Raw genomic sequence first — 27,132 nt, 5'->3', positions numbered from 1 at the left:
ATATGATATTTTTTTCAATGGGACTCCTTAGCTTTGTGTTACAATTCAAGTAATCACCAGATAGACACATGATGTTCATAGCACAATCTCAGCCTCCTTAAGCTTACCTTACAAACAGCTCAAGTTGTGTGTAAAGAAATTTAAGCAGGCACCTGCGAGATATAATTTCTGCATGGCAATCGTTTAATGCAAGACCACGGTCACTCATGTATTCTCCATTTATGCATTTTGTCCCTGTGGAAACACTTATAACCTGGGCATCCTTCACATCTGTACCTGGGAAACAAATTTCAGAAAGAAAATGTAATTAAATGCACACAAATTTAATAACTGACTTTCTTAAAAGAACGTATTTGAATTCCAAAAAATAAAGTATTTTTCTTCAAGCATTTTCTTTACAAAAAAAGCTTCAATCTGAAAGCAGAGGTTACTTACTTGGAACTGGAGGTTCTTCGAGATGTGTGGTCCCTATCTGTATTCCACTAAGGGTAAGGTGCATGCGCCATGTGCCCAGAGCCGGAGCTTTTCAAAGTAGTCATGTCCATGGGTCCATGCATGTGCCCTTACATTGCCTCATGGTTTCGACTAAGGTGGTAAAGGGCAGCAGGGCTGGCCTTAGGGGTGTGTGACAGCCCAGGTGCCGTGGTCAGGGGGGCGCGGTGTGCAATGCAGAGGTGTGTGCCGCTGGTGGGAAGGGTAGCACCTGGAACAGTGAGTGACAGCAGGGAGTGCTGGGCATGGGTGGAGTTTCGGGGCATTGCCCTCCCCCCCCAACTCACAGAGGCAGTGCCTGGGGGGTGCCCAGATTTCTTCCTTCTTCCTCCCCATGGAGGAATGTGTTCAGGGGGGTGAGTGGTGACACATGGAGTGCTGGTGTTGCTGCTCCCCCTCCCCCCACGAATGTTCCTCTGGGCTGGGAGGGGCAGGGGATGAGCAGCAATACCAGGCTCTCTGTGCGTCCAGGTCACTTTCCCCACCTGGGCTGTGTAGCATCAGGAGCTGCTCTCCTGCCCTCCCTTATGCAGCCCACGTGGGGGAAATGATCCGGACACAAGGAGCACCTAGCGTTGGAGGGGGTGCAGGACTAGGGGGAAGCGGCACAGGAGGGTTAAGGGAGAAGGGTTTGGGGGAGAAGGGGCACAGGAGGGGAGTGTAGGGGTTAGGAGAGAAGGGAGTGTGGGAGGGGTTAAGAGAGAAGGGGTGCAGAAGGATTTGGGGGAGAAGGGGCACAGGAGGGGAGTGTAGGGGTTAGGAGAGAAGGGGGTGTGGGAGGGGTTAAGAGAGAAGGGGTGCAGAAGGATTTGGGGGAGAAGGGGCACAGGAGGGGAGTGTAGGGGTTAGGAGAGAAGGGGGTGTGGGAGGGGTTAAGAGAGAAGGGGTGCAGAAGGATTTGGGGGAGAAGGGGCACAGGAGGGGAGTGTAGGGGTTAGGAGAGAAGGGGATGTGGGAGGGGTTAAGAGAGAAGGGGTGCAGAAGGATTTGGGGGAGAAGGGGCACAGGAGGGGAGTGTAGGGGTTAGGAGAGAAGGGGATGTGGGAGGGGTTAAGAGAGAAGGGGTGCAGAAGGATTTGGGGGAGAAGGGGCACAGGAGGGGAGTGTAGGGGTTAGGAGAGAAAGGGGTGCGGAAGGGGTTAGGGGAGAAGGGGTTATTTATTATGATAGTTATTACTGTGGATTTTACAAATAATTTCAGACATATGTTTCAGATTAGATGCCTGAAATCACACTCAGTTTTATCAGTGACACCATCTCTCAGCTTCTCTGCACTAGCACAAAATGAGTCCATCTCCCCCTCCGTCTGCCTAGGTTCTCTCCTTCCCTTATTCTCTTCTTGGGAGTATGCAGAAACCTACCAGCAGGAGCCAAAGGTTTGATCCTGAAACCTTGATGCTGTAAGGAGTCCTTATTCATACACTTAATCCCATTTAACCCAGGAAGGTTCCAGGATCTGTCCCCAGCTCCTGCTGCAGCTCAGCAGTTCAGAGTTTTTGAGCAGCACTATATTTGTGTTGGTTTGTCCGCAAATATTTTAATGTTTTGCTGCTGTCATGAGGAATACAGAACGATTCTATGCTCTACCATACAGTCTTTGTATCCCGAAGTAAAATCACATATGGCAAACTCCTGCTAGCTATATGCAGCACATGTTGCGAGAGATAAAGCATATCTTCTTGCCGATTCTGAGACAGACATTGTAGATGTGTAATGCTGTTAAAGTTAGAATCTTAGAATCTGCACAGGATTTACCCTACAAATTAATTCCTAATAAAGATAATTTCTTCAGAATAAGCATTGGAATCATCCTTTGTAATACTAATTAGCCTAATCAAATTATTTTTGTTAAGATTGTTTAATAGCAGACAATATATGTCCAAGTCCAAAATTTATATCCTTTATGCCATTGTTTTTGCATTTGTTTATATATTTTTATTATTGCTTTTTGTTTTTTAGCTAACATAGAAGTTGCTAGGTGGTTGCTATACAATTATAACAAGAGAACCCAGGCGAACCAAGCGCGGTATGTTCTGTATTGTGTTTGACTGATTATTGTGAATATGTTTTTAAGCCTTAATCTCTTGATACTCCAATTCCACAGCTACGGATACTGGAAATTTCTGTAGTAGGTGCTGGAGTGCTCATCCTATTTTATTGGAATTTGTAAAAGAGTGCACTTCTGTTTTAGATTACTTACCTCCCACTTTTTTTAAAATTACAAATACAAACAAAACAGGAAAAATAAGTCTTTACCCTATTTGTTTGTTTTAAAATATTAACTCTGCAATTACAGACCAGCAAAAAGGAAAGCTGATCTATAAATGATCCTTTCTCATGGCATTGTATTAAACCATCTGGACAGAGAAGATATATGAGACAAGCTCTAGGAAGTAACATCTTTTATGATGTACTGAAAGATTTGCTGTTCTGTATAGCGTTTTGAAGTTGAAACGCCCCCTCCCCAAATCACGTGATGTGACAGTGTGACAAATTTCTTGTAACTTAGCAGTTCTCTGGTTTTTTGCCTTCAGAGTTTGGTGGCCAGAGAATGGCGGCTGCTGACCAGGCACCCAACTCTGAAGCCAGCACCGCCACCACTAGCAGCGCAGAAGTAACGGGGCAATACACCATATACCACACTTTGTTCTTTGTAGGTAAAAGGCCAGGGGCCCTACGTACAGCAAAGGAGTGGAGCTGCCGTTCCTCATCTGAGGCGTGTGGTTTGGGAAAGAAAGCAGGCAGGTGTGTGGGTTGGTTGTGGTGGAAGCAGGAAACCACCTTTGGTAGAAATTTAGGATGCAGGTGAATTGAGACCTTGTCCTTATGGAATGTAGTGAAAGAGGGGATTTCCATCATTGCTATCAGTTCACCAGCCCTCCTTGCAGGGGTAATGGTGACCAGAAAGGCTACTTTCATAGAAAGAAGAGAAAGAGGGCAAGAGGCCAAAAGTTCAAAGGGGAGTTCATCCCTCTGGGGCACCTGGCATTGGCCACTGTTGGAAGACAGGATACTGGGCTGGATGGACCTTTGGTTTGACCCAGTGTGGCCATTCTTATGTTCTAATGACGTGAGGACTAAGTTCAGGTTCCATTGAGGAGCGATAGCCTGTATAGGCGGGTATTTGTGTACAAGGCCCTTCCAGAATCTGGTAGTCAAGAGGTGGGTGAAGATGAAGTGCCCCTCCATGGGAGGGTGGAAGGCACTAATGGCCGCTATGTGTACTTTGATGGAGTTGAGAGTGAGCACTAAGGTCTTTAGAGAGAGAAAACAGTCTAATAGCATGGGGATGCCCATGGCGTTGGGGGCAAGACCTCTACGTAGGGCCCAGGTAGTGAAACAGGTCCATTTGGCCTAGTAGGATCACCTTGTGGACTCCTTTCTGCAATTAGAGAGGATGTCTCAGATTGCCTGTGAGCATTTCTGCATTAGCAGAGGCATCCATTCAAATACCACACTGTGAGGTGAAGCGCCCTCGGTGTGCCATTGTGTTGCGTGAGTAGCTGCGGGAATGTTGGGAGCAGGAGTGATGGACGCTTTGACATGTGGAGAAGAAGAGGAAACCAGAACTGGGGAGGCCAATATGCAGTAATTAGGGTGACCATCGCTCTCTCCCGTCTGAGTTTGTGAAGAACGTGTGGTAATAGAGGGCACTATATTAAACCATAGCTGATCTGGCCTGACCAGTTGATGATCAGGGCGTCCCCTTGTGAGTGGACATTGAGTCGTCCCCTCAAACAGTACTGAATGCACTTGGTGTTGGCGAGATGTAAAGAGGTCCCTGATCAGGGTTTCCCAGTGGCTGAAAATGTCCGCAACTACCGCATCATGCAATTCGCATTCGTGGTGAGCTACAAAGTTTCTGATGAGAGCATTGGCAAGTACGTTCAGAGTTCCCAGTAGGCAGGCTGCCGACAGGAGGATATGATGTGAAATGCATTTCCAGAAGTGTACCGCTTCCACACATAGTGCTCAGGACCGTGTGCCCCCTTGCTTGTTTATGTAGTAAACCGTAGTGCTGTTGTCTGACATAATGAGGACATGATGAGACTGGATAGTTGTTAAGAATGTGTGACATGCCTTGAGTACCGCTCGAAGTTCCAGGATGTTGATGTGCATCCTGGCTTCCCGAATGGTCCAAGTGCCTCACATCATGTGGTCTCCCTTGTGGGCACCCCAGCCTTTGAGTGACGTGTCCATTATAATTGTAACACTTGAGGAGCATGGAAGGAAGGGCATACTGGAGCAAATGTGGAGTGGGTTTGTCCACCATTGGAGGGAAGAGAGGACTTCTGGTGGAATGTTGCGAATGGCATCCATGGACTGGTGCACGGGAGAGAAGACTCCCTGCAGCAAGAGCTGGAGATAGAGGAATCTCAGGCAAGCGAAGGGCATGACGTATGTGCATGCTGCCATGTGACCGAGGAGGGAAAGGCAAGTTCTGGCTGATACCAAGGGGCTGGAAGTCACTAAGGCGATCAGGTTCAGTAAGCTTTGGAATCTGTCTTTTGGGAGATAAGAGTGTGTGGAGGCCATGCTGATGCATACTCCTATGAATTCTAGGGATTGTGTAGGGCGTAAAGTTGATTTTTCTGAGTTGATGCTTACTCCTAGGGCGGAGAGGAATAGAAGAAGCTGGGATGCCAATTCTCGAGTCTCTGCTCTGAACCGTGCCACCAGCAGTCAATTATCTAGATAAGGGAAGAGGAAAAACTACTTGTCACCAGAGGTGAGCCACTACAACACAGAAAACTTTTGTGAAATCTCGTGAAGAAGTGGTAAGTCCAAATGGGAGACCCCAGTATTGAAAGTGCCGAGGATCCACCATGAACCTCAGGAATCATCTGTGGGTCACACGTATGTCACTATGGATGTAGGCACCCTGCATATCTAGAGCCATGAACCACATGCCTTTTTCTAGTGAGGGGATGATTGCCACAGGTGTGACCATGCGGAACTTTGGTTTTCGAAAGAATCGGCTGACATGTCAGAGATCCAAGATTGGTCTCCAACCTCCCTTCTTCTTGGGTATGAGGAAGTAGTTGGAGTAGAATCCTGTGCCCTAAAGGTCTGCAGGGACTGGCTCCATTGCTCCTCTTTGCAGGAGGGAGTCACCTCTATGGCAAGAACACTGTTCATAGAATCATAGAAGATTAGGGCTGGAAGAGACCTCAGGAGCAGGACCAACCCCAACTAAAACATCCCAGCCAGGGCTTTGTCAAGCCAGGCCTTAAAAACCTCTAAGGATGGAGATTCCACCATCTCACCAGACAACCCATTCCAGTGCTTCACCACCCTCCTACTGAAATAGTTTTTCCTAATATCCAACCTAGACCTCCCCCACTGCAACTTGCGATCATTGCTCCTTGCTCTGTCATTTGCCACCACTGAGAACAGCCGAGCTCCATCCTCTTTGGAACCCCCCTTCAGTAGTTGAAGGCTGCTATCAAATCCCCCCTCACTCTTCTCTTCTGCAGACTAAACAAGCCCAGTTCCCTCAGCCTCTCCTCGTAAGTCATGTGCCCCAGCTCCCTAATCATTCTTGTTGCTCTCCGCTGGACTCTCTCCAATTTGTCCATATCCTTTCTGTAGTGGGGGCCCAAAACTGGACACAATACTCCAGATGTGGCCTCACCAGTGCCGAATAGAGGGGAATAATCACTTCCCTCAATCTGCTGGCAATGCTCCTACTAATGCAGCCTCATATGCCATTAGCCTTCTTGGCAACAAGGGCAGACTATTGACTCATATCCAGCTTCTCGTCCACTGTAATCCCCAGGTCCTTTTCTGCAGAACTGCTGCTTAGCCAGTCGGTCCCCAGCCTGTAGCAGTGCATGGGATTCTTCTGTCCTAGGTGAAGGACTCTGCACTTGTCCTTATTGAACCTCATCAGATTTCTTTTAGCCCAATCCTCCAATTTGTCTAGGTCACTCTGGACCCTATCCCTACCCTTCAGCATATCTACCTCTCCCCGCAGCTTAGTGTCATCCGCGAACTTGCTGAGGGTGCAATCCATCCCATCATCCAGATCATTAATGAAGATGCTGAACAAAACTGGCCCCAGGACAGACCCCTGGGGCACTCCGCTTGATACCGGCTGCCAAATAGACATTGAGCCATTGATCACTACCCGTCGAGTCCAACGATCTAGACAGCTTTCTATCCACCTTATAGTCCATTCATCCAATCCATACTTCTTTAACTTGCTGGCAAGAATATTGTGGGGTCCATAACAAAAGCTTTGCTGAAGTCAAGATATATCACGTTCACCGCTTTATAACCTATTACACACCTGGTTACAACTTCAGTGTTTCTAGTAATGCTTCAATTGAGTCCCACTCTCATGAAGAATTTTTTGCACTTTGTGTTGAGGGCAGCGGCAACGAGATCCACTTCTGGAAGCCCCACTTGGTTAGAAATATGCTGTTGAGGACTCGTGAGTCCAGGAGAAGTGCCTGCTGAGATTGTTGGCCATGGTGTTCTGTATACCTGGGAGGTAAGAAGCACAAATTCTATAGTTTTATTCCTTTGGCACAAAGCAAGGGAGAGCATGCCTCGCCCTGTTGATCGATGTACAACATGCAGGCCATGTTGTCTGTCGTGACCTTGATAAATTTGACTCTCATCAGTGGAACCATTTCTGACTGTTTTCAATTCTAGAAGGTTGATGTGAAGAAGACGCTCTTGAGAAGACCATTTGCCTTGAATGGTGTGACACCCTAGATATGCTCCCCATCCCAAAAGGGACACATCTAATGTTATAATCATGGTAGTAGGAGGTTGAATGAAAGGGACTCTTGCACAGACTTTAAAGGGGTCCTTCCACCAATTGACTGAGTCCAAAATACAATGGGGAACATTTGTCTTGAGTGCTTGCTCGGCATATAAACTGACTTGAGCCATCCCTGGAAGCACTGAAGATGTATCCAGGCGTGTTGGGTTACGACGGTACCAGCTGCCATATATTCTAATAGCTGGAGACAATTTCTTGCCGGGCTTCAAGGACTTACCTGAACCTTTGAAATTAGATTTTTTTAGGGTTGCGAACCTGCGAGCACATGGTACTGGGAATGACTGTAGTCGATTGTAAAATGAAGAAATCTCTTGTGACATGAAAATACACGTCAAGGGTCACAAACCAATCATTGGAATCTAAAGAAGGAATTATAGCTGCAAGGGTCACCATCCTGAATTTTTGTGGTTTCACTTAATTGTTTAGATGCAGTTTAGAGCTAACATTGGTCTCCGTCCTCCATTCTTTTTGGGACCCAATAAGCACTTGTAATAGAAACCCTTTCTCCTGTCCTGGACTAGAACTGGTTCTGTGGGCCCTAAGCACAGAAGAAAGGCAACTTTCTGTCTCAGCAATTGATCATGAGATTGGTCCCTGAAAAGGGATGGGGAAGGAGAGTAGGAGGGAGGGATGGAGATGAAATGGATGGAATAATCAGGCACTATCATCTCCAAAACCAATTTGTTGGATATTATTCTCTCCCATGTAGGTTGGAAATGGGAAACATGGTATCTAAAAGGGGGGTGGGAAAGAAGGGTGAGACTATAGGCTCCAGTAGAGTAGGTGATTAAGAGTTTTGAGCAAACCTTTCAAAGTGTGAAACTCGTCAGCAGACTCAGAGAATAGCTTGACACCATCAGAAGGAAGGTCCCCAACAGTACTCTGTACTTCCATAGAGAAGTTAGCCAACTGGAGCCATGTCCTTCATCAGCTCCTGAAATTGTCTAAACTCATCTGTAATGGAAGATGGACGCATTACAGCCTCATCTGGCAATGCTGAAGAAATACTTGTGTGAAGTGTTACCTCCTTGTCAGCCCTTGTCTCCTGCTCCTCAAAGTTCTCTAATGGCTCAGGTTGATAAGGTGGTAGCGAAGATGCAGGAGAATGCCTCTGAGAGGGACTTGGGACCTTTAAGAATTGTTGGTGATACAGGGCCCAGAGATACCAATAAGGTCACTGAGAGGGCTCCAGGCATAGGAGAAGGCACCCATCACTGGTCACACCAACTAAATTGGGGTCAAGGTTGCCTGTCCCCAACAGTCTCTAAGTAGCAGAGTAGTGACTTGTAGAGTAAAGAGGAGATCCCTGAATTGAAACCTGAGTCAGAAGAATCATCCTCAACATATTTCAGAGAAGGTAATAACTTTCACCCTAGATGGTTGATGCCGGTGAAGCAGGAGGTCTCGATGAAAAATGTGAAGTCTGTAACACAGAAGATCATGGTACAGATAACTGTTCGGTAATGGAAGCTCCACTAGGTAATGGAGATTCCAACATAAAAAGATCTCTTAACTATCTAACTCCTGCGGTAGTGATGATATGTGAATGGGAGTTGAGAAGGATCCTGTGGAGACTGACATCGGCACCAAGGTAGGGACTTATCTAGAATGCATCGGTGCTGTGGGCACTAAATGCTTCCACTGAGTATGTTCAGACTCAGGCAGTACCAATAGAGCAGTCAGGGACAGTGTATGGATACCAAAGATACAGTAGAGTCTGATGGTGCAGACTTCTTTGAAGTTGAATGTCTACTAGAATGGACATGACCACCCAATGCTGAACAAGTTTTCTGTACCAAATCCAGCTTATTGGTAGAGTGGCTTTTAGAGGAAGCCTTAGATGATTTCACGGTATTGGAACCACTCAAATTCTCAACAGTACAGCTTTTGGGACCTGTGGTCCCCAGAACAGTTTTTTCAGTTGGTGAACGAAACTTCTTAGTAGGAGACCTAACATTCTTGCTCCTCTTGTCAGAACACACAGTCTTACTGCACAAGCCTCTTGATACCACAGATGCAGAAGCAGGTGCTGTATCCATCGAGGGTCTTGGTGACCAGGATCCAGAGGTAGAGGGGCACTAAATGTGCTTGGAGATTGGTGTACAGGGGGATTCTCGGAGCCTGGGTCAGTGGCCAGTCTTGCTTCATCATTAACCATTTAAATTTTATTTCTCTATTTTTAAAAGATCTGCTTTTGAAGGAGAAGCAGATCTTATATTTGGCTTGTATATGGATGTCTCCCAAACAACGGAGGAGCCGAGAGTGTCTGTCACTGACTAGGATAGATTTCTAGCAGGAAAGACAGTGCGCAAAACCTGGGTATCCTGGCATACCCCATATTCCAGAATAACCCCTCAAGTGGAAAAAGAACAAATGGGGAAAAACCAACAACAGACTCTCTGAACTAAATACGACAACTAAACTAAACTAAACTAAGAAACAGAAAAAACTATGTTTAACTAACTACATGTAAGTGAAGCAGGCATGCTTGATGCTCCATCTCAGGCCGAAGGCGATCAAGAAGGAACTGAGGGCAGTTTGCCTGTGCAGCTCTATATATTCTCAGTACAGAGCATGAGGATGTGCATAGAGCAAGTGTGGGCAGAAGGGGCACTGCTACTGAAAATCTCTGATAGAAGGCGACTGGTGGCACATGCGCACCGAAGTGGAGCTCCTACAGGGATATTACTTGAAGAAGAACTTTACTGCAGTGCTTACAATAAATGACCTTGCAAAGGCTTGACTTTAATTATTTTGTTATTCACTCCATCATTATGATTATGCATTAAAAATGTCCCAGAGCAGTTTGAGGAAAGAAAAATTAAGTGTCAAGATAAATGTTTTCTAACTATCAAGGTATTTATATTGTGTCCATCCCCGTGGCATCTGAACACTTAAAAGTAGTACTGATTAGTTTTTTTTACCTGTTGTCATGACAATTCCAGCAAGAACTTTTCTACGTGCATGGGGAGATGTGAAATTATCAGTCAGATCACTGAATTTATCCACAACCAAGCGTGCAACAGCATCAGCTAAAACCTGCAAAATCACAGAAATACATGTTAGAGAGAATCAAACAAGAAACAACTATTAAATGCTGGCATTTAATATGATGGATTAAAAGAAATCATACACACTGTTAATTTTTTATCCTCCACTGATTAGGGCCAAGATTTCCCAGTGTCCACTAACTCTTGGTGCCCTACTTGAGATATCTAGCATCTGATTTTCCAGGATGCTGAGCAGAACACCTCCTAAAGACCTCAACTGTGTCTTGCTGTGCTGGTGACTGGAGCCGCCCCTGACTGGTGAGCATGCTCTCCCAATTGAGAGAACGGATATAACCTCCATAATTTCTCTCATAGTCTTCTCCAGCCTACTACCATCATTACCTTTTCTTATACAGACAGACTGGGCCTTGGCAAGCTACCTCTCATCTAAGCTCCATCTTGGCTAGACATTGGGAAAGCAGATAGACCATACCATCAAGATGTGACAGAATAGAGAGTTGTTTATTATGGGCATATTGAAGACAATGCAGCTCTACTTCCACCCTATCTCACATAATGCTCACATATGGAGGAGATAGTTCTGTGGTTTGAGCATTGGCCTGTTAAACCCAGGGTTGTGAGTTCAATCCTTGAGGGGCCCATTTAGGGATCTGGGGCAAAATCAGTTCTTGGTCCTGCTAGTGAAGGCAGGGGGCTGGACTCGATGACCTTTCAAGGTCCCTTCCAGTTCTAGGAGATAGGATATCTCCACTAATTTAATTTATATACTTAACGCTCAAGGGGAGAGCTGAAGTAATGGAACCCTGAGGTCCCATCCATAAGAGAGCTATTGGGGCTAAGAAGCATTTGTCCACAACTACCCTCTGGGTCCTATCAGGGAAGAGAAAAACCACTCAAGAGCTGTTCTCTCTACCCTAGACAGGGTCACAGGCATTCACGAATACCTTATAGTCAACAATACCAAAAGTTGCTGACAGATCTAAAAGAAAAAACATGGACATGAGAACATAATCAGACCTAACACCAGATTCTCATAGATCAAGGAAACCCAAAGGCTCCAGACATTGTCAGAGTTGATTCACCACAACCTTCTCAACAATCTTCCTTGGAAACTGAGCGATGAGAAATAATGTGACAATTACCAGAATTCTCAATGCCTGTTTCCTTCCTGGCTGACTTTACTGGCCAAGAAGGACATGTGTCCAGCTTGCAGGCCATAACCCTAAGCTCTTTGAATTTTTCCAAAAGCTTGGTGAGTGGCGCTGGCTAAAACTCAGAGAAAACTGCATTTGTTGCTAGCTTTAGTCCTGGTTCTGTCGTTATAGAGACTGACAATAAAGTCTGAAGACCAGTAGTCATATATGCAAAGTAGATGAGAGGGATATATCAAGCAAATTTAAGGCCTACTTGTTATTTGTTCTTTTTGAAAACTACACTTTTTCATGCTTTTCGCTGGCTAATCATTGCACATAAGGATTCAGTTATGAAGAATAATGACAATAGATTAAAACAAGATAGCTAATACAACTATGGCTTCTTTTATGAAGAACAGGATTTGCTATTGAGAAAGCTGGGCACGTGCACAAAGAAACTCGTCTTGGTCAGTGTAGCTGTTTTGTTGCAGATCCTGTAATTTGTAAAACCATTCAGCCAGAAAATTTAAGCTTTACTTGAGGCCCAGCATTGAACCCAGACCAGAGTCCCAGTTCAGTGCTTAACCTCAAGAATACCACCAAGTCAACAAATTGGGTCTCCTAGCTGCAAAGCTGGAGATCTAGTTTTTACCATTACCAGACCTAACCGCCCAACCTGTCCCAAACCACAACGTGATGGATCTTCCAGAAGAACTTGGCTTGCAGCTGGAAACCACCAGCCAAAGGGATGTCATATGTGACAGGGTCAGGCCAAATGGCTACAGGAGAGTGCTGGAAGACAGATATATTAGCCCCAGGATAACCAGGTCCCTTGTGAAAAGGTTCCAGGGCCGGCTCTAGGCTTTTTGCCGCCCCAAGCAAAAATAATTAAATAAATAAATAAAAAATGCTGCCTCTGGAATTGTGCCACTCCAAGCACATGCTTGCTTTGCTGGTGCCTAGAGCCGGTTCTGAAAGGTTCGAGAGGACCCTCAAGGCCATGATAAGTAAAGTGGTAAGTCGGGATGGGAAAGTCTGGGACACACTACTGCCTTACCTCATGTTCGCCATCCAGGAGGTTCCTCAGGCTTCCACTGAGTTTTCCCCTTCGAGCTATTATACAGGCGCCAACTCTGTGGCATATTAGACATAGCCAGGGAAATCTGGGAGGAAGACCCAATGCGGGGAGAAACATAATTGAGCACATGCTACAGATGAGAGACTGGATAGCCTGAGTCACCTTCATCGTACAGGAGCACTTGGAGAAAGTGCAGGAGGCCCAATGAGCCCACTACAACCACCAAGCAAAGAATTGATGGTTCCAACCTGGAGACCGGGCGATGGTATTGGTACCCATGGCAGAGAGTAAGCTCTTGGCCCAGTGGCAAGGGCCCTATGAAGTGTTCGAATCCATGGGAGAGGTGAACTAAAAGGTGCGACAGCCGGAAACAAGAGCAGATTTATCATGTCAACCTCCTGAAGTCTTGGCATGCTCGAGAGGCATGCTTAGTCCCCAAGAAGCCCTGCCCTGGGAAAGGAACCAGACCAAGCAGGTGAGGATATCCCCCGACTTGACTCCTCCGGATCAAAAGACCGAGGCATCCAAGATGGTCAATCAGAACTAGGATGTGTTCTCAACAAGACTGGGCTGGATGACCGAGGGATATCACCACATCCTCACGAACCCTGGGGCCAAGGTGACGATAAGGCCCTAACGGGTCCCAGAAGCCAAAAGGGAGGAAATCAAGGCTGAAGTGAAGAGAATGTTAGATTTAGGGGTCATTGAGGAATCCCACAGCTAGTGGTCCAGCCCAATCGTGTTGGTGCCCAAACCTGACGGCACCACAAGGTTCTGCAACGAATTTTGCCGACTGAACAAAGTGTCCCAGTTTGATGAATAACCTATACCCCGCTTAGATGAGTTAGTTGACCAACTGGGCAACGCCCGGTTCCTGACCACCCTGGATTTGACAAAGGGGTATTGGCAGATCCCACTAGCCAAAGAAGCAAATGAAAAGACTGCTTTCTCCATACCAGAGGAGCTATTTCAGTATACTGTTATCCCCTTCGGGCTGCATGGGGCCCCAGCCACCTTCCAGCGCCTCATGGACAAGCTGTTGCACCCCCATGCCAGTTATGCCGTCGCATACCTGGATGATGTGATTATCCATACCCCAGACTGGGAGACCCACCTAGGAAAGGTGGAAGTGGTGCTGAACATCTTAAGGCGGACCGGCCTCACAGCCAATCCAGCCAAGTACACCATTGGGCTAGCAGAGGCTAAATACCTTGGATACATCGAAGGAAGAGGCATAGTAAAGCCCCAACTAAATAAGCTGGAGGCTATACAAATTTGGCCCTGGCCAAGCCAGAAAAAACAAGTCCAAGTGTTCCTAGGCATAGTGGGGTACTACCGACGATTTATCCCCCATTTCGCCACCAGAGCAAGTCCCCTGATGCACCTGGTAAAAGCCCGGGGCCCTGACATGGTGAGATGGACTGACACAGCAGAGGGGGCATCCACAGACCTGCGGGCAGCCCTCTGTAGTAACCCTGTGCTCATAGCCCCGGACTTGACTAAAGAATTCATTTTACAGATGGATGCATCCGAAGTGGAGTTGGGGGCTGTCTTGTCACAGATGGTCAGAGAGGACGAACATCCAATCCTTTACCTTAGCAGAAAACTCCTTCTGAGGGAACAGAAATATGCAGTAATAGAGAAGGAGTGCCTCGCTGTCAAGTGGGCCATGGAAACTCTACGATATTACCTGCTAGGCCGGCGATTTGTCCTCGTGACTGACCACGCCTCCCTCCAATGGATGCAATGGAACAAAGAGAAGAAAGCAAGGGTGACCAGGTGGTTCTTTCCCCTCCAACTGTTCCACCTCAGCATTCAACACAGGGCTGGAAGCCACCATGGCAATGCGGATGGCCTGTCACGGGTACCCTGTCTGACGACCCAACACCATGGTGTTGAGCAGGAAGGCGGGATATGTGACGGGGTCAGACCGGATGGCTGCAGGAGAATGCTGGAAGGCAGATATATTAGCCCCAGGATACGCAGGTCCCTTTTCCCTTGGTAGCTGAGCAGGGGTTACTCTAGATTAATTAGGACACCTGGGGCCAATTAAGGGCCTGCCAGAACCTGTTAAAAGCCTCCCCTCCTGCCAGATAGGGGTGCGTGATAGGAGCTAAGGGAGGAAGGCGAGCTACTGGAAAGCTGGACAGTGCAGACACTGACAGCATAAGAACATAAGAATGGCCATACTGGGTCAGACCAAAGGTCCATCCAGCCCAGTATCCTGTCTACCGACAGTGGCCAATGCCAGGTGCCCCAGAGGGAGTGAACCTAACAGGTAATGATCAAGTGATCTCTCTCCTGCCATCCATCTCCACCCTCTGACAAACAGAGGCTAGGGACACCATTTCTTACCCATCCTGGCTAACAGCCATTAATAGACTTAACCTCCATGAATTTATCTAGTTCTCTTTTAAACCCTAGCCTTCACAACCTCCTCAGGTAAGGAGTTCCACATTAGCTATCTTCCAGTCATTGGGTACAGAAGCTGATTTAAAGGACAGGCTACAAACCATAGTTGTTAGTTCCGCAATTTCACATTTGAGTTCTTTCAGAACTCTTGGGTGAATGCCATCTGGTCCCGGTGACTTGTTACTGTTAAGTTTATCAATTAATTCCAAAACCTCCTCTCGTGACACTTCAATCTGTGACAATTCCTCAGATTTGTCACCTACAAAGGACGACTCGGGTTTGGGAATCTCCCTAACATCCTCAGCCGTGAAAATTGAAGCAAAGAATTCATTTAGTTTCTCCGCCATGACTTTTTTGTCTTTAAGTGCTCCTTTTGTATCTCGATCATCCAAGGGCCCCACTGGTTGTTTAGCAGGCTTCCTGCTTCTCATGTACTTAAAAACATTTTGTTATTATCTTTTGAGTTTTTGGCTAGCCGTTCTTCAAACTCATTTTTGGCTTTTCTTATTACATTTTTACACTTAATTTGGCAGTGTTTATGCTCCTTTCTATTTACCTCACTAGGATTTGACTTCCACTACTTAAAAGATGCCTTTTTATCTCCCACTGCTTCTTTTACATGGCTGTTAAGCCACGGTGGCTCTTTTTTAGTTCTTTTACTGTGTTTTTTAATTTGGGGTATACATTTAAGTTGGGCCTCTATTATGGTGTCTTTGAAAAGCTTCCATGCAGCTTGCAGAGATTTCACTCTAGTCACTGTACCTCAGGACAAGCATTAAGAGAGAAGCCACACAGGTACAGAGGCAAAGGATGGGAGATCCCTGCCCAACAGGGGGGACGGCCCTTCTGGGCCCCGGAGGTCTGAGGGAAGAGAGCCCTCCAGAGCGGAGATACTGGACCGGGTGTCTGGTCTGTTGCCACCACGCCCCAGAGGGGCTAAAAGAGACTGAGAGGCTCCCTGCGCATCCCCCTGTCAAGGAGGCTGGGAGGAACACTACTCTGGCAGGCTGTGGACAATAAACCCAGGGGCCTGGGGAAAACCCTGAGGGAAAAGAGGAATACCCCAGTCCGCCGCTAAACGGAAGTGCGGGACCCACCGAGGCGGAGAGGAAGCTCTGTCACACATACTGATGTAATGACAGAGCACTATACTGCTGGATGGAATTGTGCAATGGATTCCCCAAATATGGTCATGTCTCAATTCCCACACAAAGAACGTAGGCGTTAGCCTAGCTGGCAGAGCAGTCCCTAATCGCTGTGAAATATCTGCAAATCACAAAGACTTGCCTCTCCCCATATTAACAACCAGACAAGGAAAGACAGCTAAGGCTGATGAAAAAGGGCTGAGTAACACTGCCTGTTCTTCAAGCATATAATCTCTTGTCACATTCTACACTTGAAAAACATAGCCACTGTCACACTCTCTAAAAGTATCACGGCTACCTCATTCCCCACTTTTGGTTGTTGTCTCCTGAAGTACCATTGCACAAATGTGTAAGAACATCCCAAAGGATGCAGCAACACAGTAGCACTGGATAAAAAACCGTAAGTGATGACCCAGATAAGCAGCTACAAAGAGCAGCAAATGGTAAAGTAGGAAAGAAGATCTAATGCAAAAAATGGCATCGAGGGAGAGCAGTGCAGCTGACACTTTAAATGTCTGAATCACACATTGTAATCTTTGTCCCATGTACAGTAACTGCTGGGTACAGATAGAGCAAGGGAGTAATGAATCCTCTGATGAGTTGCACCAGCATTCAGCCTCTATGAGACTGCAAAATGACAGCTAGTCTGTCATTCCATAGATAACCAGATTGAATCACATCAGTTGTCTCAAAACGTGAAAGGGTATTCCTTCCACAAACACACTGGTACTTTGGGGCTCCCTGTTGAGAGCTGTTTACCCAGGAAGCACTTTGTTACACACAATAGTCTCATCATGAGCTTGTTGTGCACTGATGAACACACTGCATGATCGGCACACATGTAGGTGCTCAGGTACAAGTAAGGGCAAACAACGTCCACATCTACTGCTCAGTACCCTCAGCTGCCATACAAAGCTGGGAACCTTTCAATATGTGTGGAAGGGCCATGCCTAGTTGGGAAAAAATGGCTACACCTGAAGACAACAGTTCGAGGGGGGGGGGGGGGGGGAGATCTAACCAGCAGAAAGGAAGAGGAAACAAAACTGAATGGGTTACAACTGGAATGGGCGCTAAAGATCCTGAAGTCCCACTACATCTTTGAGAAGCCATGAACCATCACATGCCACTGGCTGGGTGGAGAGCTGCCAGAGTGGTGTGCCTAAAACCACTGTAGGAAGCGATTTTCCCACTGCCTTCTCCGTTATCTTGTGGTCCTCCATTGTACAATGTCGTGCTGTAGAATTTTTTTATTTGTTCTTGTGTCTTGCAATATGAACTAGTAGTCTGTATTTTTCTAACAGTGTTTCATTCTGTTTTAGAATCTGGAAAGTATATGGAACGTATTTCTGAATGTCACTATTTTTTCCCCACCCAGGTTAAGCCATACAAAAAGTAGTAAATTGAGAAAGTGTAAAAGTTGTCAAGATATTGCAGAGATCATGATGGAAACTGGAGACTGCTGTTGTGCAGACAGTATACTAAACTGTAAATCAATGAATTACCAAATAAATGATTTTGGTGTGGATCCACAGGACCTGAACACATACCTCAATGGAGGGGAATGGTGACAAAAACATGATTTCAAATACACATTGTGGATCACATAAAAAGAAAACAGACAGATGTAAGGTAAAAAGGCCAAAACAAGGAATTTGGAAAAGGGGACTGAGCAAAGAACCCCAGAAAACAGCAGCCATATGCAATCACAGAGTTCACCAAGGCTCATGGATGTGAATAGTTGGCCCTTTGTGAAACATTTTTTTAATTGCAGCATAAGGTGCAGGCACTGATCGCTAGAAAGTAGCTATGTGAGGGGTATGAGCAGCAGCAGCAAAGTGCAAAGATCATACACAATACTTTTAGCTTTCTAGGACTCCCCGATTGAGCACCCCCACTGAGTCACGCAGGCCCTGCTCAGGGTTTGCGCAGCAGGATTTCTAATCATTTAATGACTTTGCTTCAGAGACACAGAGTTCAGGACCCAACTCTGCTAGGCACTGTACAGACTTCAGACAAAGACCTCACAATTCAGTTTACATGTCGCGGAGGATGGAACAGGTAGACAAAAAGACAAATGGAGTGGGGATGAATTGAATGGATGAGATGAATAAAAATGAATATAGTTTATCAGAGAAGCAGAAGTCAAAGGTCACCATTTGCCTGACCAATGCCAGCTGGCAGATTTGTAGTCATCACAACAGAGGTAAGTTTTAAGGAGGTATTTATGAAAGGATAAAGTGGCAACTTTACGAATTTTGACAGAAAGTTTTCCGCACACACATGGAGCTGTATGGGAGAAAGTCTGGAGGTGTTTGAGGGACAAGTGAATAATTAGACAACTGAAGCTGGCATTTTAGCAAAGTGAAGGCTGGGGTCGACAGCTCAATAAACTAGTAGATCAGTAAGACAGAATGGTATCTATGGGTCTTAAAGACAAAACACTTGCATTTTATGTGGTGAAGAGAAGGGGCCAATGGAGAGAAATGAAGAGCCAGTGATGTGGTCAGGGACAAGCCAAAAAAATGAAGAGAAGAAATTCTTTAATTGCCTATGGAACAATGCTAGGAGCCTGGGTAATAAACAAGAAGAATTAGAATTGCTAATTTATGAGCATAAATTTGATGTAGTTGCCATTACTGAAATCTGGTGGGATGATTTGCGTGATTGGAATACTAAAATCAGTGGTTACAACCTGTTTAGGAAGGATCAAGTTGACAAAAGAGGAGGGGAAGTAGCATGCTAGATCAAAAATGGCATTACTTGTTTGTGAGTCACTAATAACTAGCAAGAAAATGCTCTTGAATACTTATGGATAAATATCCTAACAGATAAAGCACAAGATGGGCTATTAGTTGGTATCTGCTACAGACCCCAAACCACACTAGGGAATAGGATGACCAGCTCCTTATGCACCTATCTACAATGTGTAGGAAAAAAAGCTGTGTGATCATGGGGGACTTCAATCTGAGTGACATATGCTGGAGGTCTCATGCTGCCAATGCTAAAACATCCTTAGAGTTTGTAAGTATTATCTATGACAGGGATGGCCAAACTTACTGACCCTCCAAGCCGCATACAACAATCTTCAGACGTTCGAGAGCTGGGGCACACCTGCCGGAGCTCGGGGCTTCAGCCCTGTGGGAGGCGCCCCAGAGGGCTGAAGCCCCGAGACCCCCTTTCCCTCTGGGCAAAACAGGCAATGTGTGGGGCAGGCATGTGGGGTCATGATTTTGGCCAGGGTTTGCTATCCCCGCTCAGTCACAGGGTACCACAGGGCCCCCTTCCCGCACAGCAGCTGCTGGAGCCAGCAAGCTGGGAGCTGTGGCTATGGGGAGAGGCAGCGGCAAACAGCTGGGAGCTGCAGGGACACCTCCCCTCGAAGCCCAGAGGATTCAGAGGTCCCACTTGCCCTCTGGGCGGCCCTGTGCAGCTCCCAGCAGTTGGCTGCTGGCTCTCCATGCAGAGCTAACACCTGGGAGCTGCAGGGAGGGGCCACTGAGGGTAAGAGGGAGGGCATGCCTGGGAGTGCCTGGGAGTGTGTGACTCAAGCTCTTGGGGGGGGGGAGCGAACCTTTAGACCCCCCCCACCCCTCCTCCAGCAGAAGCCCCTAGTTCCACCACCCTGCTGCAGGGCAGAAACCCCGAGCTCCCCCCCACCCAGCAGTCTGGTAGACTAAGAATGGGGGAGCTTGAGGAGCTCCACAAGCCGCATTTTAACAGTAAAAGAGCCATATGCGGCTCACAAGTGGCAGTTTGGCCACCCCGATCTATGACAACTTCCTAACTCAAGAAGTGTTGGAAACAACATGAGGGAATTCTATATTAGATCTCATCTTGACAGACAAAGAGGAACTAAAAATTAATGGTAGCTTAAGTACAGGTGATCATAACTTGATCACATTTATAATGTGCAAACAAAATAAAGTCCAGACCAGAAATATATATATATATATATTTGATGCTTAAAAAGGGCCAATTTCACAAAGCTGAAAACAACTATGAGCCATATCACCTGGGATGAAGACGTGAATGATAATTGGGAATCATTTAAGAACATGTTACTAGATGCCCCAAAAGTCACACTCAAGGAAGAAGGCCATATTGATTAAAAAACCCCACTTGGTTTAGAAGTTAAGGCAGCTATAAAAAATAAAATATAACAAACAGAAGAAAGGCAAAGTAATAGTAATGAATATAAATGAGAAAAAGACGGTTACTTACCTTCTGTAACTGTTGTTCTTCGAGATGTGTTGTTCACGTCCATTCCACATTAGGTGTACGCGCGCCGCGTGCACGAACGTCGGAAACTTTTTCCCTCAGCGGCTCCCGTCGGGCCCGCAGGGTCTCCCTTCCCGCCAGAGCGGCGCCCCGCCCCAGCGTATATATACCCCTGCTGGCCCGACCCTCCCTCAGTTCCTTCTTGCTGGTGACTCCGACAGAGGGGAAGGAGGGTGGGAAGTGGAATGGACGTGAACAACACATCTCGAAGAACAACAGTTACAGAAGGTAAGTAACCATCTTTTCTTCTTCGAGTGCTTGTTCACGTCCATTCCACATTAGGTGACTCACAAGCTTACCATTGGAGGAGGGTAGGAGTCAAGGAATAACTGATTGAAGCACCGCCCTGCCGACCATCGCGTCATCTCTGGTCTGATGGTGGATCGCGTAGTGGGCTGTGAACGTATGCACCGACGACCAGGTGGCTGCCTTGCAGATCTCCTGAAGCGGGACCTGCGCCAAGAAGGCCGTCGAGGACGCTTGGGCCCTAGTAGAGTGAGCCCGGATCGGAGGTGCAGGCACGTTGGCGAGCTCGTAGCACGTGCGTATGCAAAGCACGATCCACGCCGACAGGCGTTGCGTTGAAATAGGCTGGCCCTTCATCCGTTCCGCAATGGCCACGAATAGCTGAGTTGATTTGCGGAAAGGTCTGGTACGGTCCAGATAGAAAGCCAGTGCCCGCCGCACATCGAGGGTATGCAGGCTACGATGGCAAGGGTCCGTATGGGGCTTGGGGAAGAACACCGGCAAACAGATGTCCTGCCCCATGTGAAAACTCGTGACCACCTTAGGGAGGAACTTAGGGTGAGGCCTGAGTTGCACCTTATCCTTATAAAAAACAGTATACGGAGGTTCTGAGGTGAGGGCCCTCAGCTCTGACACCCTCCTAGCCGAGGTGACAGCCACGAGGAACGCGACCTTCCAGGAAAGGTGCATGAGGGAGCAAGAGGCCAGGGGTTCAAAGGGGGGCCCCATGAGTTTAGTGAGGACCAGGTTGAGGTCCCACGGGGGTATAGGTGGGCGAGTGTAGGGGAACATCCTATCCAGCCCCTTGAGGAATCGGACCACCGTAGGGTTGGAGAACACGGACAGCCCCAATTCCCCCGGGTGAAACGCCGATATGGCGGCTAGATGCACCTTAATAGAAGCGGGGGCCAGGCCCTGGCGCCTAAGGCTCAGCACGTAATCCAGGATCATCGGTATCGAGGCCCGCAAGGGCTGGGCGCACTGAGACTCACACCAGAGGGCGAAGCGCTTCCAGTTGGCCAGGTAGGTTGCCCTTGTGGAGGGTTTCCTACTACCCAGGAGGATTTGCTGGACCTCCTGGGAGCATCTGTGCTCCGCCTCATTTAGCCAGAGAGCAGCCATGCCGTCAGATGCAGCGATGGCAGGTTCGGGTGGAGTAGGCGACCTCGATCTTGTGTTATGAGGTCGTGATGGAGGGGGAGGGTTATTGGAGAGGCCACGGACAGCTCTAAGAGAGTTGTGAACCAGTGTTGACGAGGCCTCGCCGGGGCGATGAGAATGACCTTCGCCCTGTCCCTGCGGGTCTTTAGAAGGACCCTGTGGATGAGTGGGAACGGGGGGAAGGCATATCGCAGGCTCCCTCCCCACGGGATTGTAAAGGCGTCCGCCAGAGAACCCGGACTGCGGTTCTGGAAGGAACAAAACTGTGGGCACTGGCTGTTGTCCATGGTGGCAAACAGATCCACCTGGGGAAACCCCCACCTTAGGAAGACTGACCGGAGGATGTCCCGCCTCAGCCTCCACTCGTGCGTGAGATAGGACCGGCTGAGGCGGTCCGCCAATCCGTTCTGGACCCCGGGGAGATATGCAGCCCGGAGGTGTACTGAATGGGCTATACAGAAGTCCCAGAGGAGGAGCGCCTCTCGACAGAGGGGAGAGGACCGGGACTCCCCCTGCTTGTTTATGTAGAACATAGCGGTAGTGTTGTCCGTCAGAACTGACACGCCGTGCCCTCTTATGGTGGCGTGAAAGGTCTGGCAGGCGAGGCGAACCGCCCGCAGCTCCTTCAGGTTGATGTGAAGCGACTGTTCCTCCCTGGACCACAAGCCTTGAGTGCGTAGGTCCCCTAGGTGCGCCCCCCAACCCAGGTCCGACGCGTCTGTCACCAACGTCAGGACTGGTTGTGGGGCGGCGAACGGGACCCCCGCACAGACCTGCTGTTGGTCGAGCCACCAACAGAGGGCGTCCGAGACCCGAGCCGGGATCGTGACAACCATGTCTAATGGGTCGCTGTTGGGGCGATATATCTGGGCCAACCACAGCTGCAGAGGCCGGAGCCGGAGGCGGGCGTGTCCAACCACGTGGGTGCATGCCGCCATGTGCCCCAAGAGCTGTAAGCAACGTCTGGCCGTGGTCGTGGGGAATCTCTGAATGGAGGTCACGGCCTCCTGGATTGCCCGGAAACGAGATACGGGAAGGCTCGCCCTCGCCGCCACCGAATCCAGGACTGCCCCTATGAATTCCAGTCTCTGTGTGGGGACTAGTGAGGACTTGGGCACATTGACCAACAGGCCGAGATCGCGGAACACTTGTAGTGCCAATGTCACGTGGGCGTGAACCTCTGCCTCTGACCGGCCCGCCAAGAGCCAATCGTCTAGGTATGGGTAGACGCGCATCCGTCGTTTTCGAAGGAAGGCCGCCACCACGGACATGCATTTCGTGAAGACACGTGGGGCCGTTGCCAGGCCGAAGGGCAAGACCGCAAACTGAAAATGGCGCTGCTGGATAGTGAAGCGCAGGAACCGCCGGTGGGCCGGGCGGATAGCGATGTGAAAGTACGCGTCTTTCATATCGAGGGCAGCGTACCAATCCCCCGGATCCAGGGAAGGAATGATGGTACCGAGGGAGACCATATGGAAACGTGGTTTTTGCAAGTACTTGTTCAGCTTGCGAAGGTCCAGGATAGGACGGAGGCCCCCGTTTGCCTTGGGAATGAGGAAGTATCTGGAATAGAACCCTTTTCCTCTGAGGTCTGGAGGAACCTCTTCCACCGCCCCTACAGCGAGGAGGGTCCGTACCTCCTGCATAAGGAGTTGCTCGTGAGAGGGGTCCCTGAAGAGGGACGGGGGGGTGGGTGGGAGGGGGGGGGCGAGGAAAACTGGAGGGCATATCCTGACTCTACCGTGCGGCGCACCCAATGATCTGATGTTATATGGGACCAGGCACGGAAAAAACGGGATAGGCGGTCCCTGAAACACAGGGGAGGATCCGGGGAAGAGATCGGTACGCTGTCCTCGATCGCGTCTTCAAAATCCTTGTTTATTGCCCGGCTGCGGCTTGCTGTTGTTATTGCCCTGGCCTTGACCCTGGTTAGGCGTATTGTTGCGCCTACGCCTATTGTCTCTGCCCCGCCTACGGTAAGGCTCGTGCCGAGGGCGAGGCTGGTAATGCCTCTGTGGAGGCTGTGGCCTAAAGGGTTTCCTCTGCATCACGGGGGTATGCATCCCCAAGGACTTGAGGGTAGCCCGCGAATCTTTGAGGCCATGGAGCCTGGCATCAGTCTGCTCCGAAAACAACCCCGTCCCTTCAAACGGAAGGTCCTGGAGGGTGTTTTGCACCTCTGGAGGAAGACCAGACGCTTGCAACCACGCTGAACGTCTCATCACCACTCCGGACGCGATAGTCCTGGCGGCCACATCGGCCGAGTCGAGCGAGGCCTGTAATGAAGTCTTGGCCACCGCCTTTCCCTCGTCCACAATGGCCGCAAACTCGGGCTGGGACCCCTGAGGCAGGGCCTCCTTGAACTTGGACACCGACGCCCAGGAGTTAAAGTTATGTCTGTTGAGGATCGCCTGCTGGTTCGCGATCCGCAACTGGAGGCCTCCCGACGAGTAGACCTTCCTGCCGAAGAGGTCTAATCGTTTCGCCTCCTTGGCCTTGGGGGCCGGGGCCTGCTGGCCATGCCGCTCCTTTTCGTTGACCGCCGAAACTACCAGCGAACATGGGGCCGGATGGGAGAAGAGGAAGTCAAACCCCCTGGATGGGGCAAAGTACTTCCTCTCGACGCCCCGTGCGGTCGGCGCAGAGGAGGCTGGCGTCTGCCACACAGTCTTATAGTTTGACTGTACGGTCTTTATCAATGGAAGAGCAATCCTGGAGGGACCCTCCGGGCTGAGAATGTCTACCATGGGGTCCTCCTGCTCGACCGTCTCCTCCGCCTGCAACCCCAAGTTGAGGGCCACCCGGCGGAGCAGGTCCTGGTGTGCCCGGTGGTCAATTGGGGGAGGGCCGGACACTGTTGTGCCCGCCACGGCTTCATCTGGTGAGGAGGAGGAGGTCATGGCTTTTTGAGCGTCTTCATCCTCCTGTAAGTCCTCCTCAGCGGGCTGACCCTCCGGGGTGCGTCCCCTGCCCTGGGCCACGGACGGTGCCTGGCTCGGTGCCGAGTCCGCCCTCTCGGCCTCAGGCGGTCTGGAGACCGTAGCCTCCGCACGGGAGGTGGGACGGTACCGTGGGGAGCGGGACCGGTCCCCCGAAGGGCCCGACCTCGAAGTTCTGGATGGCGGGCCTTGCTGGTGATAGGCCCACGGGGTCCAGAACGGCCACTGTCCCGGATGGCTCCAGTGCGGTTGCCAAGAGGTCTCGTGCCGTGTAGCGGAATGCCCTCTGCGATCGTACCTCGACCGCCCCGAGCTCACTTCCGACGCCAGCGACGGCGACCTGGAGGGCCACGGCGGTGCCGTGGAGCGGTGCCGATCCGGTGTCGGGGAGCGGTGCCGTCGGGACCGGGACCGTGAGTAGCGCCGTACCGATCTGGATCTGGAACGGTACCGTTGACCGCGGGACCGGGAACGGCTGCGGGAGGACGGTCTTGGGGTCCTCGCCGTCGAAGCGCCCCGGTGCCTGCTCGGGCCGGGTTGCTGGGACGGTGCCTCGCTCGCGCCGGGGCCCTTCTGCGTGGAGGCCCGTTGCGCGGCGGGAAGCCGGGAGTCCACCGAGGCGGAGCTCGACCGGGACCGGCGCCGGGAGCGGTGCCGAGATGGCGACCGCGACGGGCGCATCATCGCCGGCTTGCCCTTGGAAGGCAGTCTCGGCGGAATGTCTTTGGCGCGGAGTGTGCTGACGGAGGACAATTCAATGAGGTCCTTCGCCGCCTCAAATGTGTCCGGGGTGGAGGGCTGTTCCAACAGTTCCTCCAGCCCCTCCTCCTCACTCGACGCGCTTGTCCCGGGGCTCGACGGGCCTTTCGGCGCCGGAGCCACTGGTACCGGGACCTGTGCCGGGGCCGGCACGGCCTTGGGCGCGCTAGCGGTCTTCGTAGGTGCCGCCTTCTTGTGCGGGGAGCGACCCCGGGCCTTGGGCTGGCTCTTGGGCTTGGCCGGCGAAGCAGACTGGTGCCGGGCGTGATCGCGCCGAGGCGGCACCGCAGGTTTAGTCTGCACCGCTTGCGTTGGGTCGCGGACCGATGCCGGGGCACTTCGCACCGACGCCGACGCTGCCGTGGGAGCGGAGGGCTGTAACGCCATCTCCATGAGGAGCTGTTTCAGGCGAAAGTCTCTCTCTTTTTGAGTCCTGGGCTTGAAAGCCTTACAAATCTTACAGCGCTCCTTCTGGTGAGCTTCCCCCAGGCAACGGAGACACGACTCGTGCGGGTCGCTCACTGGCATGGGCCTGCGGCACGTGGCACAAGCCTTGAAGCCTTGGGCGTGCGGCATGCCCCGCCGCCCAGGGCCGGTGCCGGGGTTGACCAAACCCCTATCACCAAGAGTTTGGTTGGTCTTTGTAACAACTAAAAAACTACTTAACTCTAACACTTACTATAACAAAGAACTGATAACTACTGCTAATGACTATGCTAAGGGACACTCTCGAGTTGAGAGAAGAGCTGTTCCAACGTCGCCACGGGCGGTAAGAAGGAACTGAGGGAGGGTCGGGCCAGCAGGGGTATATATACGCTGGGGCGGGGCGCCGCTCTGGCGGGAAGGGAGACCCTGCGGGCCCGACGGGAGCCGCTGAGGGGAAAAGTTTCCGACGTTCGTGCACGCGGCGCGCGTACACCTAATGTGGAATGGACGTGAACAAGCACTCGAAGAAGAACTAGGAATTGTAGAAGATTGATAAGGAAAGCAAAGGAACACAAGCAGAAATTTATGGCCAGCAGCATTAAGAACAATAAGAAGGAATTTTAAAAGTATATTAGAAGCAAAAAGAATCCTAGCAATGGTACTGGTCTATTACTAGACATAAATAATTCAGACAAGACAGAAGTGTTCAATAAATATTTCTGATCTGTATTTGAGAAAAAACAGATGACGTAGTCATATCATATGATGATTCTATTCCACTAGTATCTCAGGAGGATGTTAATCAGAAGCTACTAAAGTTTTAAGTTAGACATTTTTAAATCAACAGGTGAGGATAACTTGCACCCAAGAGTTTTAAAAGAGCTGGTTGATGAGCTAACTGAACTATTTATGTTAATTTTCAATAAATCTTGCAACACTGGGGAAGTTCCAGAAGAAAGCTAATGTTGTGCCAATTTTTAAAAAGGGTAAATGGAATGACCCAGGAAGCTATAGCCCTGTCAGTCTGACATCAATCTTGGTCAAGGTAATGGAGCAGCTGTTATAGGACTTGAGTAGTAATGAATTAAAGAAGGGTAATGTAATTAATGCAAATCAACTAACTCCATATCCTTTTTTTATGAGATTACAAGTTTGGTTGATAAAGGTAATAGTGTTGATGTAATATACTTAGACTTCTGTAAGGTCTTTGACTTCGTACCATACAACCAGAACAATATAAAATTAACATGGAACACATT

At 49.3% G+C, this 27,132-nt stretch overlaps 1 protein-coding gene across 1 annotated transcript in view; it reads right to left on the bottom strand.

Moving 5' to 3' along the window:
- The window catches only part of ADARB1 (adenosine deaminase RNA specific B1), a 169,724-nt gene that overhangs the window by 46,095 nt on the left and 96,497 nt on the right, over positions 1-27,132 (bottom strand). The window contains exons 4-5 of the mRNA XM_065413578.1: positions 10,210-10,324; positions 108-276 (exon numbers count right to left, since the gene is read on the bottom strand). Coding sequence (XP_065269650.1) covers positions 108-276; positions 10,210-10,324 — 284 coding nt within the window. The remainder of the gene's footprint in view (positions 1-107; positions 277-10,209; positions 10,325-27,132) is intronic.

The sequence above is a fragment of the Emys orbicularis genome, chromosome 11 (genome assembly GCF_028017835.1).
Source record: "Emys orbicularis isolate rEmyOrb1 chromosome 11, rEmyOrb1.hap1, whole genome shotgun sequence".
NCBI lineage: Eukaryota > Metazoa > Chordata > Testudines > Emydidae > Emys > Emys orbicularis.
The sequence above is the reverse complement of the archived record's forward strand: the minus strand, read 5'-3'. Positions and strand labels throughout refer to the sequence as shown.